The sequence below is a fragment of the Lithobates pipiens genome, unplaced genomic scaffold (assembly GCF_037356315.1).
Source record: "Lithobates pipiens isolate NorthernLeopardFrog02 unplaced genomic scaffold, aLitPip1_a1.2 Scaffold_18, whole genome shotgun sequence".
Taxonomy (NCBI): domain Eukaryota; kingdom Metazoa; phylum Chordata; class Amphibia; order Anura; family Ranidae; genus Lithobates; species Lithobates pipiens.
This window is the reverse complement of record NW_027507758.1, coordinates 150,864,157-150,885,703: the sequence shown is the minus strand read 5'-3', so window position 1 is coordinate 150,885,703 and position 21,547 is coordinate 150,864,157. Positions and strand designations below refer to the sequence as shown.

The window sequence follows — 21,547 nt, the reverse complement described above, 5'->3', positions numbered from 1 at the left end:
CCCTGGACTGTTTGACCATGCCTTTTGCCTGCCTCTTGGACTGATCTTGTACCCTCTGTGGACTAGTGGGATTCATAACAGGGGTCTCACATATGTGAGGGGCTCCAGAATAGTTTTTTTGGATGAAGAAGACAATTTCCCTTGTTTTCTCATTCCTAGATTAGGGTCTGGAGACTCGGAGGCTTCAAAGAGATTTGGGTGGGAGAAGCCTCTACCCCTATCCCCATTCTGTCCTGAAAAAGGCCCTACTTCTGCCTGCTGCCTGTAGGACCTATACCATCATGCCTCTGCCTGTCGCATGAACTGACCACAGCACATGGATGGACCATGTTCCTGCCTACTACCAGGACCAATATTTTGGCAATGCTGACGATCTCTGCCTGCACTGACCTTGGACTGTATATGGACAGTATCCCTGCCTGCTGCCAATAATGACTATGGACAGTATACCTGCCTGTTGCCTGGAAAATTGTGTTCACTTTTGTTGACCAAGTCCCTGCCTGCTGCCTGGACCAGTGCTATCATCCTGTGGACAACTGCGCTGCTAAAACCACAGGTAATCTTTTGTTTACTCTTTTCTCAGTAGAATGTATTTTGGGGTGTAATTCTTGGTATGTGCATGCTATGTGTCCCTGGAACACCTGATGGTGTTCCTTGCATGTTGGGCCTCTGTATGTGGCCAAGCTGTGTAAAAGTCTCACATATTTGGTATCGTTAAACTCAGGAGGAGTAGTAGAACGTATTTTGGGGTGTCATTTTTGCTATGTACATGCTATGTGTTGGAAATATCTTATAAATGGACAACTTTGTGTAAAAAAATGCGTTTTCATTTTTTTTCCAGATTTTCCCAAAACTTCTGGAAAAAAAAATGAACCATTCAAACGACTCAATATGCCTCATAGATTATACGTTGGGGTGTTAGCTTTCCAAAATGGGGTCACTTTGTGGGCATTTCCATTGTCCTGGTGCTCCAGGGCCTTCAAAAATGTAATAGGTGGTTGAGAAATGAGATGTGTAATTTATGCCCCTAGAACGCCTAATGGTGCTATTTCAATATTGGGCCTCTGTATGTGGCCAGGCTGTGTAAAAGTCTCACACATTTGGTATCGTTATACTCAGGAGGAGTAGTAGAACGTATTTTGGGGTGTCATTTTTGCTATGTACATGCTATGTGTTGGAAATATCTTATAAATGGACAACTTTGTGTAAAAAAAATGCGTTTTCATTTTTTTTCCAGATTTTCCCAAAACTTCTGGAAAAAAAATGAACCATTCAAACGACTCAATATGCCTTATAGATTATACGTTGGGGTGTTAGCTTTCCAAAATGGGGTCACTTTGTGGGCATTTACATTGTCCTGGTGCTCCAGGGCCTTCAAAAATGTAATAGGTGGTTGAGAAATGAGATGTGTAATTTATGCCCCTAGAACGCCTAATGGTGCTATTTCAATATTGGGCCTCTGTATGTGGCCAGGCTGTGTAAAAGTCTCACACATTTGGTATCGTTATACTCAGGAGGAGTAGTAGAACGTATTTTGGGGTGTCATTTTTGCTATGTGTTGGAAATATCTTATAAATGGACAACTTTGCGTAAAAAAAATGCGTTTTCATTTTTTTTCCACATTTTCCCAAAACTTCTGGAAAAAAATGAACCATTCAAACGACTCAATATGCCTCATAGATTATACGTTGGGGTGTTAGCTTTCCAAAATGGGGTCACTTTGTGGGCATTTCCATTGTCCTGGTGTTCCAGGTCCTTCAAAACTGTAATAGGTGGTTGAGAAATGAAATGTGTAATTTATGCTCCTAGAACGCCTGATGGTGCTATTTCAATATTGGGCCTCTGTATGTGGCCAGGCTGTGTAAAAGTCTCACACATTTGGTATCGTTATACTCAGGAGGAGTAGTAGAACGTATTTTGGGGTGTCATTTTTGCTATGTACATGCTATGTGTTGGAAATATCTTATAAATGGACAACTTTGCGTAAAAAAAATGCGTTTTCATTTTTTTTCCACATTTTCCCAAAACTTCTGGAAAAAAAATGAACCATTCAAACGACTCAATATGCCTCATAGATTATACGTTGGGGTGTTAGCTTTCCAAAATGGGGTCACTTTGTGGGCATTTCCATTGTCCTGGTGCTCCAGGGCCTTCAAAACTGTAATAGGTGGTTGAGAAATGAAATGTGTAATTTATGCTCCTAGAACGCCTGATGGTGCTATTTCAATATTGGGCCTCTGTATGTGGCCAGGCTGTGTAAAAGTCTCACACATTTGGTATCGTAATACTCAGAAGGAGTAGCAGAACGTATTTTGGGGTGTCATTTGTGGTATACACATGCCATGTGAGAGAAATAACCTATTACATTAAAAATTTTGTGAGAAAAAAAAAAAAAAAAAAAATCTTCATTTTGCAAAGAATTGTGGGAAAAAGATGACAACATCAAAAACCTCACCATGCATCTTAGTAAATACCTTGGAATGTCTACTTTCAAAAAAGGGGTCATTTGGGGGGTATTTTTACTTTCCTGACTTGTTCGGGTCACAAGAAATGAGATAGGCCACCAGTACATCAGATGTGATCAATTTTGTGCGATTCGCACCACAGCTTGTAGACTCTCTAACTTTCACAAAGACCAAATAATATCCAATAATTTGGGTTATTTTTACCAAAGATATGTAGCAGTATAAATTGTGGCCAAAATTTATGAAAAAAAAATTATAATTTGCAAAATTTTATCACAGAAACAAAGAAATATGTGTTTTTTTTCAAAATTTTCGGTCTTTTTTCATTTATAGCGCAAAAAATAAAAACCCCAGAGGTGATCAAATACCACCAAAAGAAAGCTCTATTTGTGGGAAAAAAAGGACACAAAATTCATTTGGGTACAGTGTTGCATGACTGAGTAATTGTCATTCAAAGTGTGAGAGCACCAAAAGCTGAAAATTGGTCTGGGCAGGAAGGGTGTTTAAGTGCCCAGTAAGCAAGTGGTTAAATTGGTTTGATGTTCCGAAACACTTAAGTGTGACAAACATGCAAAGGAACAGGAAATGAGGAAGGGGGCAAACACTTTTTCACACCACTGTACATATTTTTGGTAAAAAAAAAACATAATAAGCGTACATTTATAGGTTTGCGCAAAAGTTATCGCGTCTACAAAATAGGGGATAGATTTATGGCATTTTTATAAAAAAAAAAAATGTATTATTAATGGTCTTGATCTGTGATTTTTATCGTGACTGCGACATTGTGGCGGACAGATCGGACACTTTTGACACTATTTTGGGACCATTGGCATTTACACAGTAATCAGTGCTATAAAAATGCACTGATTACTGTGTAAATGTCACTGGCAGGGAAGGGGTTAAACACTAGGGGGCAATCAAAGGGTTAACTGTGTCCCCTCAGCATGTTCTAACTGTAGGGGGGCTGGGCTCACTAAAACATGACAGAGATCATCACTGCTCCGGGATCACTGCCTTGCATCTCCCTGTTCTGCCTCTCCGTGCCACCGGCGGACATCAGGCCGTACAGCTACGTTGTTTTGCACACCCGTGCCACTTTGCCAACGTATATGGGCATGAGCCGGTTGGCAAGTGGTTAAAGGCTAAGTTGACCTTTACAGAAAAATCTGTAAGGTGAACACAGACCCCCTCCCGGTATAGCTGCCTCACGGGTCCAGGGCCTATAAATCCCCAGAGCTTAATCTCCTAAATTACCCCATCAGGTCTAATGGACCAATCAGAACCTATGTAGGCTGTCCCCTCAGTGGGGAAGAAGAAGAGAAGAAACCTGAGGGTATTTCTAAGCCCTGGAGCCGTGAGAGCTATACCGGGGCTCAGAACGGGAGATCGCCACCATGCAGGTCAGCGGGACTTTTTCTGTAAAGGTGAACTTACCCTTTAAGGTCTGTTTCACATGAGCTTAAGCTTGTATAAGAACAGTGTGAACAGGTAGCTTTGACAAAGCCTTTGCAGAGCTTTCAGCAACCTTTTAACCGTTTGCTGACCATATAATTTACATATACGGCGGCAAGGCGGCTCTACTGCACAGGATCACGTACCTAACACTTTTGGGTAAGGGGCGTGCATGCATGCTGCCGTTGACCTGCTCCCCTGTGATTATATACAGTGGGAGCTGATCTGCGGGTACAGCGGACTCGATGTCCCCTGGCACCTGCCGATCATTCGGCAGAGAGCCAGAATGACTATGTAAAGGTAGATCGCCATTCTGTCAGAGAAGGCATTGATTCTGTGTTCCTGAAAAGCAAATGCAAAGCCTTTCCCTAGTAAAATCACCTCCCCCCCACAGTACACAAGCACTGGCTAGGAACACAGTTAACCCTTAGATCGCCCCTAATGTTAACCCCTTCCCTGCCAGTGTCATTAGTACAGTGACAGTGCATATTTTTAGCACTGATCACTGTATTAGTGTCACTGGTCCTCCAAAAAGTGTCAGTTAGTGTCTGATTTGTTTGTTGCAATATCGCAGACCTGCTATAAGTTGCTGATCGCCGCCATTAGTAGTAAAAAATATTTTTAAAAAAATGTAAAATATCCCATAGTTTGTAGACGCTATAACTTTTGAGCAAACCAATCAATACATGCTTATTAGGAATTTTTTTTTACCAAAAATATGTAAAATACATATTGGCCTAAATTGATGACGAAATCAGTTTAAAAAAAAAAAACAACAAATATTGGATATGTTTTATAGCAGAAAGTAAAACAATTTTTTTTAAAATTTCACTATTGTCCGACTATTTTTTGTTTATAGCACAAAACGTAAAAAAACGCAGAGGTGAATAAATACCATCAAAAGAAAGCTCTATTTGTGGAAAAAACTGACATCAATTTTATTTGGGTACAGCGTTGATTGTCAGGTAAATTAGCGCAGTGCCGTATCACAACAAATGGCCTGGTCATGAAGGGGGAGGGGTAAATCTTCTGGAGGTCAAGTGAATTCAGCTCCACTCTGTAAATGCTGAACAGAGATCCTAATGGGAGTGTTGATTAGTGCTCTAAGCAAGATGCTAGCAGGCTTTCAACAAGCTTCAAGAAGTGGCAAAGCCTGCTAGCAGCTTGCTTAAAGCGGCAATCAGCACCCATTAGGATCTGTGTGCAACATTTACAAACTGGAGCTGAATGATACTTTAAAAGCTTCAACAAATCAAGGCTTTGTCAAAGCTTGCTTTTCCCACTGTGCTTATACAAGCTGAAGTCTTTTTCAAACAGGCCCTAAGGCTGGATTCACACCTATGCAGTTTTAGTGCTTTTTGCATTTTGCAGATTTGCACTACAGTCCATTTACCATTGTTTCCTATGGAACATGTTCTGTAAGGCAAATCTGCAAAATGCAAAAAGCACAAAAAATGCATAGGTGTGAATCCAGCCTAAAACTAGATTCTAGGGTCCCTTTCACACCTTTGATGCTGCAACAGGTGCACACAAGTCTGAATAGACCCTTAGCCCTTTCACTGTCAGCCATTTTTTTTTTTCAATTACTAGTCTATAGAAGTGATCTTATGGCTGTAGGGTCACTTCTGTGTTAAAGTCGACAGTTGGAAGGTGTAAAAATATAGAAATGTGCCAGAAATGTGTACATGCATGGAGCTGCTGCCTATGTACCAGTTACATTGACAGGACTGGGGGCTACTTCCCCTCCCAGAGGACGCCCTCTCTCCCCATCCTTCACGCGTTTCCTTCTATATTACTATTCTAACTTTTGCTTCTTTATTGAGCAATGCTCAATAAAGTGCCTATAGCATTTATGATGAGTTCTTGACATGTTTTTGTAGCACTGAAAAAGCATCAAGAATGCAATATTCCTACAAATGTTATTTTTCTGGTGGTAAGGATTTAGGGGAAATGATCTGCTTTCCATCAGGGTTTACTTCCTCTGTTTCCCTGCAAAGGCAAAGCATAATGGGCTACTATGCATCGCATAGTAGTCCATTATGTGTCACTTACCTGACACAGGAGCTTGCGATGTCCCCAAATTCCTCGCTGGCTGGAAGCGTTTATCTTCTTTCCAGGGTCACGGACTCCGGCTCTGTGACTGGCCGGAGTTGCGTGACATCACTCCCATGCGTGAAAACAGCACACCGCGACCCTTCTAAAGTGCGCATGCGCCAAATACATTGGCGCATGCGCAGAAGGAATCCTCTTACGGGGAATTGTAAATATCTCCTAAACCATGTAGGTTTAGGAGATATTTACAGCACCTACAGGTAAGCCTTAATCTAGGATTACCTGTAGGTGAAAGTGTATTGTAAGGGTTTACAAACACTTTAAGGCGTTTAGGTTGTGGTGTGATAGCAGACATTTCTGAGAATTCTCTGCAAGATGGATTTGTCCTAGGAGTGCCATGGATCATCCTGTTTGGATCGGCACACGCCACGATCCGTGGCTTCGGCCTTAGGAGAGGCCACTGCTTTGGCCTAGCTCCAGAGCGGAGGCCATCTTGGTGCACCCGTCGGGTGTTTACAATGTGATCGCTCCGTCAAATGATCACTTGTATCATGATGACGCCGGTTCTTCTCTCCTCTCCCTGGTACAGAGGAGGGGAGAGATCGGATGGCACTATAGATCCAGCCCACAGCGCTGCTCTGTGACAATTGCAGTCACAGCCATTCCTCCATACCCTGCCAATACTCTGCCATACCCTGCCAATACTCTGCAAATACTCAGCCATACTTGGTAATACCCGGTATTACCCAGCCAATATTACAGTGGGGGAAATGACGTGGATATTACAGTGGGGGAGATGTATATTACAGTGGGGAGATTGTGGATATTACAGTGGGACTATATGGTGGTGAAATTTTCACAGATTTTTGCAAATTCAATTATTATTTGTTGATACGAAAAATGATCCGATCCGTGACTCTGATCCGAGGAACGATCCGATCCGTGAGTTTTTTTTACCCGTTGCACCCCTAATTTGTACTCTTTGATATCTTTGACACTTGGCTTGGTCCAGCTCAAAATGATCATGGAAAGATTGTCACGATCACTTGCAGGCACCAACACAGTGCCACCGCACCTGGTGTGAATATACCCCAAGGGCTTGTTCATACCACAATTTCAGAATTCCAGATGCATTTTTGCATACGCATTTACATGCGTTTTTGATGCGCTATCAATGCAGTCCAGTGCGTTTTTTCATTTCTTTTTACCTATCTCTTAAAAAAAATAATCTTTATTGTCATTAGGATAATGTGAATTCCGGTGTGTTTGCACGCATTTGGATGTGTTTCAGAAGAAAAAAAATGCAGCTTTTTGTACTTTTGTTGAAAGCCCCGGAACTGACTGCACTGGTAAGAACTAGCGCCATTGGAAAAAAAAATACCAAACACTGTGCATGCAAGTCTGCAACACACTGGAAAGCGGAACCAGCCCTAAAAGAATATTTAATTAGAAATACCTTTACGTTAAATCACTGGGCCTATGTCAGTTTCTCTTGTTTATTAATAAAAGGAAACCTAACTTTATGATACATTTTTTTCCTGAGTTGCACAACAAAGTTTAATTAAACTTAACATAAGAAAAAAATGCAGCTGTAACAAGGCCGGGTAATAACAATATTGCGGTGTATGTATACTGCACAGTGAATAGATCAGTGTGCCTTAAGAAATTTTTCTTCATAAATCGCACTTAGTGTTAGTGGACAGAACATGAGTCCATGAATGAAGGTTCTGTTCAAAGATTACTTTGAAAGATATACTGTGCATCCAATCAAATAGCAGTGTTGGTTATAGGCAAGACAGGTGCCACAGGGAATCCAAGGCATTCCAGAGACGTGGCTATAGCACCTTCGCTCTTTGCAATGAACAGGCTGAGAAGTAAAAAAGAGGGTGTTGCTATAGATGACAATTTGATTTTTATCTGAAAATGAACATGCATTTCAAAAGCTGTGGTATTTTAGTGCACTGGAAAAGCAGTCTTTCTGGGAAAAAATAATCAACGCTAACTTGGCGTAAGCACAGTAAGCACATCTGCAGCTGTGTAGTTCCAAGTTTATTCTCCGGGGTGCAGTGTCCAAAGGGCTGTTTTTCAAAGTCCAATTAAATTCATAGGAAGGCACTTCCAATAATCCTTCAGATTCAGGCTTTGGATTTCTTACATGACGGGGAAACGGCTTAGTGCCTGCTTCAGCTTCTCAGCAATCTAGAGAACGAAAAAGAAATATTTTATTAAAATGGGCTACAGCATTATTCAAATATTTTGTGAAGGGGAAACAGCAAACCACAAGCATTTCTCCAAGTAAACCTGATAACTTTCAACCTGAGCTCATGGTGAAAAAATTTATAACAGAACATACCTTCAATGAAAATTGCATGTCTAAACTATATTTTGGACATGTTAAAGTTTCCTTTAAAAGTTTCATTTTGTCCCACAACTTTCCTGCCTTCCTATTGGTTATGGAAGGTGCTCACCCCATAAAGGAGCAGAAGGGAGGCTCAGGAACCAGATGCAGCAGGGACACACTCTACGTTTGCACATAAAGCCAACTTTTGTGTTAAATTTCAGCTGCCTACATCTCCGGATCTTCAGATTGCTTTAATTTACCTAATTAGTAAATGGAGTCCACTTGTGTGTAATTTAAACTCAGTATACATGCAGCTGTTCTGTGAAGCCCCCAGAGTTTATTAGAGAACCATAGTGAACAAACCACATCATTAAGGCCAAGCAACACACCAGACTGGTCAGGGATAAAGGTGTGGAGAAGTTTAAAGCAGTGTTAGGTTATAAAAAAAAAACAAGCTTTGAACATCTCACAGAGCATTGTTCAATCCATCATCCGAAAAATGGAAAGAGTATGGCACAACTGCAAACCTACCAAGACATGGCCGTCCACCTAAACTGACAGGTCGGGCAAGGAGAGCATTAATCAGAGAAGCAGCTAAGAGGCCCATGGTAACTCTGGAGGAGCTGCAGAGATCCACGGTTCAGGTGAGAAAATCTGTCCACAGAATAACTATTAGTCGTGCACTCCACAAATCTGCCCTTTATGGAAGAGTGGCAAGAAGAAAATCATTGTTGAAAAAAGGCCATAAGAAGTCCTATTTGCAGTTTGCAAGAAGCCATGTGGGGGACACAGAAAACATGTGGAAGAAGGTGCTCTGGTCAGATGAGACCAAAATTATACTTTGTGGCCTAAAAGCAAAAAGCTATGTGTGGGTGGGAACTAATACTGCACATCACCTTGAACACACCATCCCCACCGTGAAACATGGTGGTGGCAGCATCATGTTGTAGGAATGCTTTCTTCAGCAAGGACAGGGAAGCCGATCAGAGTTGATGGGAAGATGGATGGAGCCAAATACAAGCCAATCTTAGAAGAAAATCTGTTAGAGTCTGCAAAAGACTTGAGACTGGGGTAGAGGTTCACCTTCCAGCAGGACAAGAAACCTAAACATACAGCCAGAGCTACAATGGAATGGTTTAGATCAAAGCATATTGATGTGTTAGAATGGCCCAGTCAAAGTCCAGACCTAAATACAATTGAGAATCTGTGGCAAGACTTGAAAATTGCTGTTCACAGACGCTCTCCAAATCCCAATAAAATACATTTATGCTTTTGGCTGTAACATAACAAAATGTGGAAAATGTCAAGGGGTATGAATACTTTTTTAAGGAACTGTATAATGTTTGGGGTTTCTCAGTAGTTTTCTAGCAAAAAAAAATATGATTTTTACATGTAGGAGAGAGTTTAAAAAATTGGTGTGGGTGGGAACTGGTTAACATGTAATTTTCATGGAGGGTAACCTATATTTTTTTTTTCATGTGCTCAGCTTAGATTTCCCAGGTTTGCGATGGGCCAATTAATAATTTAACACATTTAATGCCTTTAAAGGAATTATAAAACCTTCCCTCCTGCATCTTGCATTTTTTACCTGCATAAGATGTGCATTAACCACTTCCTTCCCTGCCCATAATAATATGACGTCCGCAGGAGGAATCTCCCATCCTGGGCAGGCGTCATACGACGGCCTGAGCTTTCCGACCGTCTAGGGGGCACGCACCCGCCACGTCACTCGAGAGCCGATATCCGCCAGGCACCTGTGATTGCCAGTAACAGAGCCGGGACATGAATCTGTGTGTGTAAACACACAGATCCACGTCCTGTCATGTGAGAGGAGACCGATGGTGTGTTCCCAGTACAGAGGAACACCGATCGTCTCCTCCCCTTGTGAGTTCCCTCCTCCTACAGTTAGGATCACTCCCTAGGTAACACATTTAACCCCTTGATGCCCCCCTTGTGTTAACCCCTTCCCTGCCAGTGACATTTATACAGTAATGCGTGCATTTTTATAGCCCTGATCGCTGTATAAATGTGAATGGAACCAAAATAGTGTCAAAAATGTCTGATATGTTTGCCATAATGTCATAACAAAAATCGCCACCATTACTATTAAAAAAATAAAAGTGTATTCTGTGTTGGAGCTCCAGTTGGAGCCGTCTTGCCTTGTAACGTTATTTCTGTACTGTTTTACATTATCATAAATAAAATAAAATTCTTTATGGAAAAAATAAATAAATAAAAATGCCATAAATCTAGCCCCTATTTTGTAGACGCTGTAACTTTTGCGCAAACCAAAAATATGTAGAAGAATACATATCGGCCTAAACTGAGGAAAAAAAATAATTTTATTAAAAAAAATTGGGATTATAGCAAAAAGTAATAAATATTGTGTTTTTTTCAAACTTGGCACTCTTCTTCTGTTGATAGTGAAAGAAATAAAAACCACAGAGGTGATCAAATACCACCAAAAGAAAGCTCTATTTGCGGGGAAAAAAAATGATGAAAATTTGGGTACAGTGTTCCATGACGCGCAATCGTCATTCAAAGTGCGACAGCGCTGAAAACTGAAAATTAGCCTGGGCAGGAAGGGGGTGAAAATGCCTGGTATTAAAGTGGTTAATAATGTTGGTTCATGGTGTCATTTGTTGGTCTGTACACACAAGCCTACAGTAGAGTAAATCTTTACATTCCAGTGTGAGAGGCTTCTGTTTGAGTTCAAACATGAGGCACGTGGCGTTGCACCGCACTGTTTAATGCATGACCTCTGGTCTGTAGTAACACTCCCTGTGAAGAAACTATTTATCCCACAATCCCTGGATCTCTCAGTCTAGTGCTCTGCAGGGGACAGCTAATTAATTACAACAGACGCAAGCAGGCAGAGCAATTAGAGGAGATGAACCATGCAGTTTTTCATCACATTAGCTCTTCCACATTTGTAATGTCAAGGTATGGATTGTGAAATCGAACAAGAAGCGGTCTCTCCCTTATGCGAATAGGGACAAGCTAGGTGAATGAATACATGGACATAGGGAAATCGGTTGGCCAAACTACAAAACTGCAGCCACAACATGTGATCCTATCACTGCAAGGAAAGGTAAGCAAACACAGGGAATATAGCTACACTAATAACAAATTAAAACATTTGAAAGTGTAGAATGCCCTTAACCACTTGACCTTTGGATCATGGCCATTCTATGCTATTCAGCACTGCGCTACTGTAACTGGCAATTGCTCTGTCATGCAACACTGCACACAAATTAAATTTATATAATTTTTTTCACACAAATAAAGCTTTCTTTTGTTGGTATTTAACTGCTTGCCGACCAGCTCACACCGATATACGCCCGCTGCAAGTATGAGCGCGGGTCCCGCGGACGGATACCTGCGATCGTCTCATGGAGAGGAACAACAAGGAAATGCTGATGTAAACAAGCATTTCCCCATTCTACCTAGTGACAATAACACTGATCACAACTCCCTGTGATCGGGAGCAGTGGTCAGTGTCGTGTCACACATAGCCCCCCCCTCCCCCCCAGTTAGAATCACTCCCTAGGACACACTTAACCCCTACAGCACCACCTAGTGGTTAACCCCTTCACTGCCAGTCACATTTACACAGTAATCAATGCATTTTTAATTGCACCGGTTGCTGTATAAATGTGAATGGTCCCAAAATAGTGCCAAAAGTGTCAGATCTGTCCGCCATAATGTCGCAGTCATGATAAAAAAATCGCTGATTGCCACCATTACTAGTAAAAAAAATATATATTATTAAAAATGCCATAAAACTATCCCCTATTTTGTAGACGCTATAACTTTTGTGCAAACCAATCAATAAATGCTTATTGTGATTTTAGAATACGTATCGGCCTAAACTGAGGGAAAAAAAAAGGTTTATATATTTTTTGGGGATATTTATTATAGCAAAAAGTAAAAAATAATGCATTTTTTTTTAATTTTTAATTGTCGCCATTTTTTTGTTTAAAAACTAAAAACTGCAGAGGTGATCAAATACCACCAAAAGAAATCTCTATTTGTGGGGAAAAATAGGATTTTTATAACAGCTTACCTGTAAAATCCTTTTCTTTGTCGTACATCACAGGACACAAAGCCATAGTAGTTACTATGTGAGTTATAGGCCACCTTCAGGTGATGGACACTGGTACGCCCTAAATTTAAAAAAAGTGTACTCCCTATATAACCCCTCCCACTGGTAGGTGTACCTCAATTTTGTAGCAAAGCAATACACATGTATACCAAGAAGGGAGGGACCTCTGTGTCCCGTGATGTACTTCAAAGAAAAGGACTTTTACAGGTAAGCGGTTATAAAAATCCTATTTTCTTATTGTACATCACGGGAGACACAGAGCCATAGTAGTTACTATGTGGACTGTCCCATAGCAATGCCAACTGAAGGGAGGGAGACACAAAAAAGTAGGGCACCAAGAGAGTAGAGGACTCATACTGCAACCTGCAGTACACTGTGCCCAAAAGCGATGTCCTCATGCCTTTTACATCTACTTGATAGAATCTGGTAAATGTATGGGCTGAAGACCAAGTTGCGGCCTTGCAGATTTAAGCCATGGAGGCTTGGTGATGCACTGCCCAAGAAGCACTAACAGCCATGGTGGAGTGCGCTTTAATACGAAAAGGAGGAATTTTCCTCTTAAAACCATAAGTTTGAACAATCACTTGACAAATCCATTTAAAAATAGTAGATTTTGATGCTGCCTGTCCTCTTTTAGGACCATCTGGCAACACAAACGAATCTGAGCGGTCACTTTCAATAGACCTTGACCGCTCTCACCACATCAAGAAAATGTAGTAACCTTTCTACCACAGAAACAAAGTTCTGGAAAAAAATGAAGGCAGAACAATATCCTGGTTTAAATGAAAACCTGATACTACCTTCGGTGGTGTATTGTGGCCTCATCCTTAGGAACAATGAATAAGGCTCCTTACAAGAAAGAGCAGCCAACCCCGATACTCTTCTTGCAGAAGATATGGCAACCAAGAAAATAATTCCCCCCCCCGTCAAGAGGACCAGGGAAATATCTCGTACTGGCTCCAAAAAAAGCTGCTTCTATAAGCCGACGGGACTAAAATTAAGTCTCAGGCAGTTCAGGGGTGACCAAACTGGAGGATTAATCCGCGTTACCCCCTGAATAAAGTTACAAACCAGGGAGAGAGAAGCAAATGGTTGATGAAAAGAAAGACCGATAAGGCCGACATCTGGCCATCGATAGTACTCAAGGCCAGCTTCAATTCTAATCCTACATGTAGGAATTCAAGGATCCTACCTATGACATATTTGCTGGAGTGCCAACCCCCGGATTTAAACCAGGAGACATATGCCTTCCAGAATCTTTACGCTGGAGGCTGGCTTCCTAGTATTTACCAAAGTAGAACTACTGAGGCTAACTGTCCACGATCTTTCAGAATGTGGGTCTTAATAGCCAAAATGCTAAATTTAGCGTTTGTAAGTTAGGATGGAATACTGGACTTTGCAAGAGAAGGTCTGGCCATAGTGGTAGGGTCCAAGGTTCCTCCACCGCCATCTTTATGATCTCGGCAAACCAAGATCTCCTGGGCCACAAGAATCACCTCCTTCCCTTCTTGCTTGATCCTGCGAAGAAGGTGCGGAAACAGCAGAACAGGAGGGAATGCATAGATCAGTAAAAAACTGATCCCATGGAAAAAAATCAAGGCATCTGTTTCGTATGCCATCGGATCCCTTGTCCTTGACACAAAGTTCCAAATCCGGAACTCCCCATCTTCTGGTATATCAACATGCCGGGGTGAAAGGACTATTCTCCTAGAAACAATTGTTGGCGACTCAAGTAGTCTGCCTGTCAATTCCTATTCCTGGAAAATTGCTAATAGGCAAGAAATGTTGTTTTCTGCCAAGATAGAATAATTAGATCCAGATCTCAAACTTTGAGTGTCGGAAATTCAGACGGAAAAAGTCAGATGGAGCCTACACACCATCGGAATTTTTCCAGACAACACAGTCCGATCGCACATTTTTGGTCACACTTGGGGGGAATTGTTTTACATTGTGATTACTTGTTACAATGATGATCACGGTAACAGCAATCATTTGAACTGTCATAAATGGCTTTCATTCATTACTCGCTGCTTTCTATTGTGATTGGCCCACAGCTATCACAATGTACAGGGTGCTGTGATTGGATTTTATTCATGACTATTGTTTACTAGGTGACATGATCACGTGGTATCTGGGCAGCTCACAGCGACCTGATACTGAGCACTGCAATCTGCTGTGACCAGAGAAAACAGTGGTTGCAGATCATAGCACGTACAGTGCGCGTGTGCACCACGGTGTATGGATACGTCGCTGAGCCTGGGGGGGGGGGGGGGGGGGGGCGGCATCTGACATAAGTAAATGTACTGCTGGAGCTTGGCAAGTGGTTAATTTATAGGTGAATCCCCATCCATAAAAAGCAAGCACACCTTCACATCTACCAAGACTACAAATCCATACATTTAGTTTCTTATTTAAACCTTTGATATCTAGGGTCTGGTGTTCTCTTTGCTAATGATGTGTGTGGTATCATTATACCAAGATAAAAAGAACTCCTAAAGGCCCTCAGAAAGAAGGCTGTTGATGCCTAGAAGTTTGGAAATGGATTTAAAAAAGATTGCCATATTTGAAACCAAACACTGCTGTAAGAAAAATAAGCCACAAGTGGTGTTCATTTTAAACCGCTAAATTGTCCAGGACTATCCGGCACAGCCTTTACCATCCTAAAAGAACATTAGAACAAGACCACAGTTTGTCATTGAACGTAGTGGCAAATACCAGGCCTGGAACAATGTGCTGTGGACATGTAGCATAAAGCTAAGACAGCATTTCAAGAGAAAAACTGTGAAGCATGGTGGTGGAAGTGTTATGGTTTGGGGTCACTTTGCTGCTTAAAGAGGAAGTAAACCGTCTTAAAAAAAAAACCCTGCAAGAAAAAGGCATAATGAGCTAGTATGCATAGCATACTAGCTCATTATGCATTACTTACCTCAGATCGAAGCCCCCGCAGCGGTCCTCGTCTCCCCCTCTGGCCACCGACATATCGTCCCGGAGTTACTTCCATGTATCGCGGCTCTGGCACTGTGATTGGCCGGAGTCAAGATGACATCACTCCCTCGCATGCACGTGGGAGCCACCAGTAATGTCACTGAGACTGCTGCAATTGCACATAGGTGCCATTGCTTCAGTTTTCCCCAGTATGCATGTGCCAATGACATTGGCACATGCAGGGGACAGGGGATATCTCCTAAACCGTGCAGGTTTAGGAGATATCCTGGGTAACTACAGGTAAGCCTAAATATAGGCTTACCTGTAGCATAAGGTTTACATTCACTTTAAGGGCCTTAGCAGGTTTCAATCAAGTCAACTAATGTCAAAGTGTGCTTGATGAGAAAGAATAAAGTTGAATCGGAAATTGGTGTTTCAACACAACACAATTTGAAGAACACTAGAAAATCCACCAAGGAAGGGATCAAAAAAAAAAAAAGAAAAGAGGGTTATAGTTAATCACAAGTAAATGTTGTGGGGAGATAAAAAATTGTCAGTGCATGTAAGGAAACCCAAAAAACATCTTGCAGCTGAAGGGTCCTTTCACACGGGGCGGATCAGTTCTGATCCGCCCCGTGGATGTCCGTTTGCTCAGCGGGGATCACTCCGCCGATCCCCGCTGAGCAGGGAGATGACAGCTCCGTCTCTGCACACTGCGCAGGGACGGACCTGTCACAGCGCCGCTCTCCCCTATGGGAGATCGGATGATGACGGACCGCAGTGCCCGTCGTCACCCGATCCGATCCGCAGACGGATGGAAAAATAGCTTTTTCCTCCGTCACACTTTTTCGGATCGGAGCGGGTCGGATGTCAGCGGACATGTCACCGCTGACATCCGACGCTCCATAGAGCTCTATGGAGCACCCGTTCAGGTCCGCCTGAAAAACTGACAGGCGGGCCTGAACGGATCGTCAGTGTGAAAGGGGCCTAAATCATTTTGCATTAAGGACATGTGAAAAATTTAATTATGTCAATGAGAGAGAGACTGGCAGGCAGTTATATGCGTTTTAAAGGGGCAATACAAGCTTCTGAGGTCAGGGGTGTCATTTTTTTTTTTTTAAGTGCATCTTTACATGTGTATATATATATATATATATATATATATATATATATATATATATATATATATTTTTTTTTTTTTTTTTTAAAGACTACACAAGGGGGGACATTTACTAATACTGGTGCACACAAAATCTGGTGTAGTCAATCAGCCTCTAAATTCAGCTTGTTCAATTAAGCTTTGCTAACAAACCTACGATCACATTGGATGCGGGTTTGAAATCATGGGAGATAAGCTGCACTTGCACGATTTCAAACCCGCATTTCATTGCGAGTTTGGGGGTGATTTGAGAGACATCTGTGCAGGTTCATGCACAGATGTCTATTGAAATCACTCCTGAAGTCGTCAAAAGTAGTGCAGGAACTACTTTTGGGAATCGGCACGGTGGCGCACCAATTCGGACGGTGCAGTTGCTGGCAATAGGCTCTGATTTGGCATGCGATTTGACAAGTCAAATAACATGTCAAATCGGCCCGATGTGAACGGGGGCTAAGGCTCGGTTTACACTGCCGCAACTTAGGATAGGACTTGTGAGACTTCAAGTCGCGTGGTACAGTATGTGAAATCCCATGTTAATCAATGAGAGCTGTCTTAATTAGCACTACTGAAGTCACTCCCACTTTAGAAAAGGTTCCTGTACTACTTCAAGATGACTTCTATCGATTTGTCCGCATAGACTTTAATGGAAGTCGCCTACAAGTCGGATCCTCATCTATATTGATCTGATTTTGATCTGACATTACAGGAAGATTACCCAGTCATTCCTTGAAAGTCGCTGCAGCGTGAACTGAGCCAAAAACCTAGAAGCTGATTGGTTACTATGCACAGTTGCATCAAATTCCATGTGCACCAGTCTTAGTAAATCTCCCCCCACACTGACAGTTTGTAATGTGACGTTTGTACAGTCTGCGATGTGATGTTTGTACAGTCTGCAATGTGACGTTTGTATAGTCTGCGATGTGATGTTTGTACAGTGTGCGATGTGACGTTTGTACAGTCGGTGATGTGACGTTTGTACAGTGTGCGATGTGAAGTTTGTACAGTCGGTGATGTGACGTTTGTACAGTGTGCGATGTGAAGTTTGTACAGTGTGCGATGTGAAGTTTGTACAGTGTGCGATGTGAAGTTTGTACAGTCGGTGATGTGACGTTTGTACAGTGTGCGATGTGAAGTTTGTACAGTCGGTGATGTGACGTTTGTACAGTGTGCGATGTGAAGTTTGTACAGTCGGTGATGTGACGTTTGTACAGTGTGCGATGTGAAGTTTGTACAGTCGGTGATGTGACGTTTGTACAGTGTGCGATGTGACGTTTGTACAGTCAGTGATGTGACGTTTGTACAGTGTGCGATGTGAAGTTTGTACAGTCGGTGATGTGACGTTTGTACAGTGTGCGATGTGACGTTTGTACAGTCTGTGATATGACGTTTGTACAGTCTGTGATGGGCAACTGACAAAGTTTATCCAAAAAAACATTTAAGATAAAATATTATATTCTCTTTGAAGAAGCAATATAAAAGAGATTTCATGTCTTACCGTTTCATAAAACTGTATTTGCTGCTCCAGGTACAGGCGAATTACACTGTTGTAATCATAAATTCGATTAGAGTGGAAATGATTCATTTCAGCTGGGTAAGAAATACAATCACAAAAATTCATTAACAACAATATACTTTGTTAACAACGACCATATATTTTTGCTTATTGCATAACATGTACATTGTTCTCATATCAAAGCATTACCTTGAAGTGCATATGACATTGTGCTTACTCTCTTCCCCATGTTGATCTTGTCCTGTTGTGTTATTTTACTAGTTGCCACCAATTTATCACTTTCCTTTACCTTGTCAATGGCTGCCTACAATAACAAAAGAAAAATGCAGTTCAGGTCTTTCCACTGAAGCAATATTGCAAGAATGAAACAATCGCAATTTTCAAACTGAAGTTGTTATAGTTCTAAACAACCTTTTCATTAAGGATGCTGTATGAGCTATGAATGTTGTGTTTTAAAGAACGTGGCAAAAATCCCAACTCTGTGGCTCGCAGTGTACATTAAGGCAAAACTAAGACTCCTAAAATAGAGAAGAATAGCTGTTGATCTGCAGAAATGCACTCAGTTCCTAAGTCCTGTTGTGAACTGACAGCACACATAATTTGTGTGGATTGAGTGGTGTCAGCCCTGCCTGGTGACTTTTGCTAAACGACTCAAATTATCCCACTCTCAGAGCTCTTCTACATAGGGACTAACTGTTCCATAGTCCAAGTGATCTAGGTGGGTTAATCAGGCTTCCCGAGATAACAGGCAGAGTGCACAGGAGACAGAAAAGCTCTGAATTTCTAGCATGATGCCTTTTTCGAACAAATATAACAAAACACCTTTAATGGGATATTTAACTTACCACAAGTGAACAAATAAGAGAAGGTCATAGTTATGGTTTACCTTCACTTTCAGCGATGGTGCAGAACAGTACGTTTTATGTTTCTTAATTATCATCCCTATGAAAAGTGTGCTTTATTAGAAACTGCACCAAAAGAGCAGCATGTAGGATTTCTTTTATTATAAGGCACGGTACTCAGTGGCGTAGCATGGGGGGTGCGAGGGGTGCAGGGGGTGCCGTGGCCCTGGGCGCGACATTTAGGGGGGCACCAGTATGTGTCACTGGCTGCCTCCTCCTAATTCCAAGTTCCTGTGTCCCCCGCGATCCGGTCGCCATGTTAAGCGTCCGGCACCCTGTGATTGGGCGTATGGGGGTCATGTGAGGAGTAGGGCTGGGTACTGAAACCCTTACAATAATATTTCTAGGGGGCACTAAAATCATAAAAGCTCTTGCCTTAAAGGATGTCATCTAACAATCACTGGGATTGATTTACTAAAACAGGAGAGTGAGAAAATCTGTTGTATCTGTGCATGGTAGCCAATCAGCTTCTAACTTCAACTTGTTCAATTAAGCTTTGACAAGAAAACCTGGAAGCTGATTGGTTTCTTATGCAGACCTGCACCAGATTTTGCACTCTTCCGTTTTAGCAAATCAACCCCCATATGTGACATTATTGTAACAGAACTGGTCATTCTACTAGCTGTATTATCAATGTGTAATTCTGGTACTTTGGAAAAACTTACCTAGAACAAAATAACTATGTAGGCAAAATCATGCTACAAACTAACAGAAGGACACAGAATACTCTCAAAAAGAAGGAATGTGAGCGGTTAATAGAGGATTACCTTTGGGAATAGCAGAAATGCATGGGACATTTTATGTAAGTGAGCAGCCATAAAGAGTTATCAAAGTCCCATTAATGCAGCTACATAATCATTAATACATTGTATAATTTATTTATAAAATACATACTGATTTTGACATGATATCAGCCTCTTGGAGTTCCTGTACAGCAGGGCTGGAGTGGAAGAGGAAGAAGCAGAACAAGATTTGGTATGCACAAACTCCTGTTGACTTCCCTATTCCCTTACTCCTTCAGTTAGTCTACCTTATTCAATCCGGTTCTGTCCTTGGCAGTCATTCCCAATAATGTAATAATATACAGTGCCTTGAAAAAGTATTCATACCCCTTGAAATGTTCCAAATTTTCTCATGTTACAACCAAAAACATAAATGTATTTTATTGGGATTTAATGCGATAGGCCAGCATATAATTGTGAAATAAATATGTGAAAAGTGTGGCGTACATTTGTATTCACCCCCCCCCCCCCCCCCCCCCCCGAGTCAATACTTTGTAGAACCTTCTTTCACTGCAATTACAGCTACAAGTCTTTTTGGGGATGTCTCTACCAGCTTTACACATCTAGAGAGTGACAATTTTGCCCATTCTTCTTTGCAAAATAGCTTAAGCTCTGTCAGATTGAATTGCGGGCATCTGTGAACAGCAATTTTTAAGTCGTGCCACAGATTCTCAATTGGATTTAGGTCTGGACAATGACTGGGTCATTCTAACACATGAATATGTTTTGATCTAAACCATTCCATTGTAGCTCTGGCTGTATGTTTAGGGTAGTTGTCCTGCTGGAAGGTCAACCTCCACCTCGGTCTCAAGTCTTTTGCAGACTCTAACAGGTAAGATTGCCCTGTATTTGGCTCCATCCATCTTCCCATCAACTCTGACCAGCTTCCCCGTTCCTGCTGAAGAAAAGCATCCCTACAACATGATGCTGCCACCACCATGTTTCACTGTGGGGATGCTGTGTTCAAGGTGATGTGCCACACATAGCGATTTGCTGTTAGGCCACAAAGTTCAATTTTGGTTCCATCTGACCAGAGCACCTTCTTCCACATGTTTGCTGTGTCCCCTACATGGCTTCTTGCAAACTGCAAACTGGACTTCTTATGGCTTTCCTTCAACAATGGCTTTCTTCTTGCCACTCTTCCATAAAGGCCAGATTTGTGGAGTGCAGGACTAATAGTTGTTCTGTGGACAGATTCTTCCACCTCAGCTGTGGATCTCTTAAGCTCCTTCAGAGTTACCATGGGCCTATCGGCTGCTTCTATGATTAATGCTCTACTTGCCTGGCCTATCAGTTTAGGTGGACAGCCATGTCTTGGTAGGTTTGCAGTTGTGCCATACTCTTTCCATTTTCGGATGATGGTTTTAACAGTGCTCCGTGAGATGATCAAAGCTTGGACTATTTTTTTATAACCTAACCCTGCTTTAAACTTCTCCACAGCTTTTTCCCTGACCTGTCTGGTGTGTTCCTTGCCTTCATGATGCGGTTTGTTCACTAAGGTTCTCTAACAAATATCTGAGGGCTTCACAGAACAGCTGCATTTATACTGAGATTAAATTACACACAAGTGGACTGTATTTACTAATTAGGTGACTTCTGAAGGCAATTGGTTCCACTATATTTTAGTTAGGGGTATCAGAGTAAAGGGGGCTGAATACAAATGCTCGCCACACTTTTCAGATATTTATTTATAAAAAAAAAAAGTTGAAAACCATTTATCATTTTCCTACCACTTCGCAATTATGTGCCACTTTGTGTTGGTCTATCACATAAAATTCCAATAAAATAAAATTATGTTTTTAGTTGTAACATGACAAAATGTTGAAAACTTCAAGGGGGTATGAATACTTT

The 21,547-nt window shown here is 41.7% G+C and overlaps 1 protein-coding gene across 1 annotated transcript in view; it reads right to left on the bottom strand.

The window, feature by feature from the left end:
* Positions 1 to 7,451: 7,451 nt before the first annotated feature.
* SNX9 (sorting nexin 9) overlaps positions 7,452 to 21,547 on the bottom strand; it is a 194,600-nt gene continuing 180,504 nt past the window's right edge. Inside the window, exons 16-18 of the mRNA XM_077486269.1 lie at positions 18,202 to 18,316; positions 17,995 to 18,086; positions 7,452 to 8,168 (exon numbers count right to left, since the gene is read on the bottom strand). Of these exons, the coding sequence (XP_077342395.1) occupies positions 8,121 to 8,168; positions 17,995 to 18,086; positions 18,202 to 18,316 (255 nt within the window). The 3' untranslated portion in view covers positions 7,452 to 8,120. The remainder of the gene's footprint in view (positions 8,169 to 17,994; positions 18,087 to 18,201; positions 18,317 to 21,547) is intronic.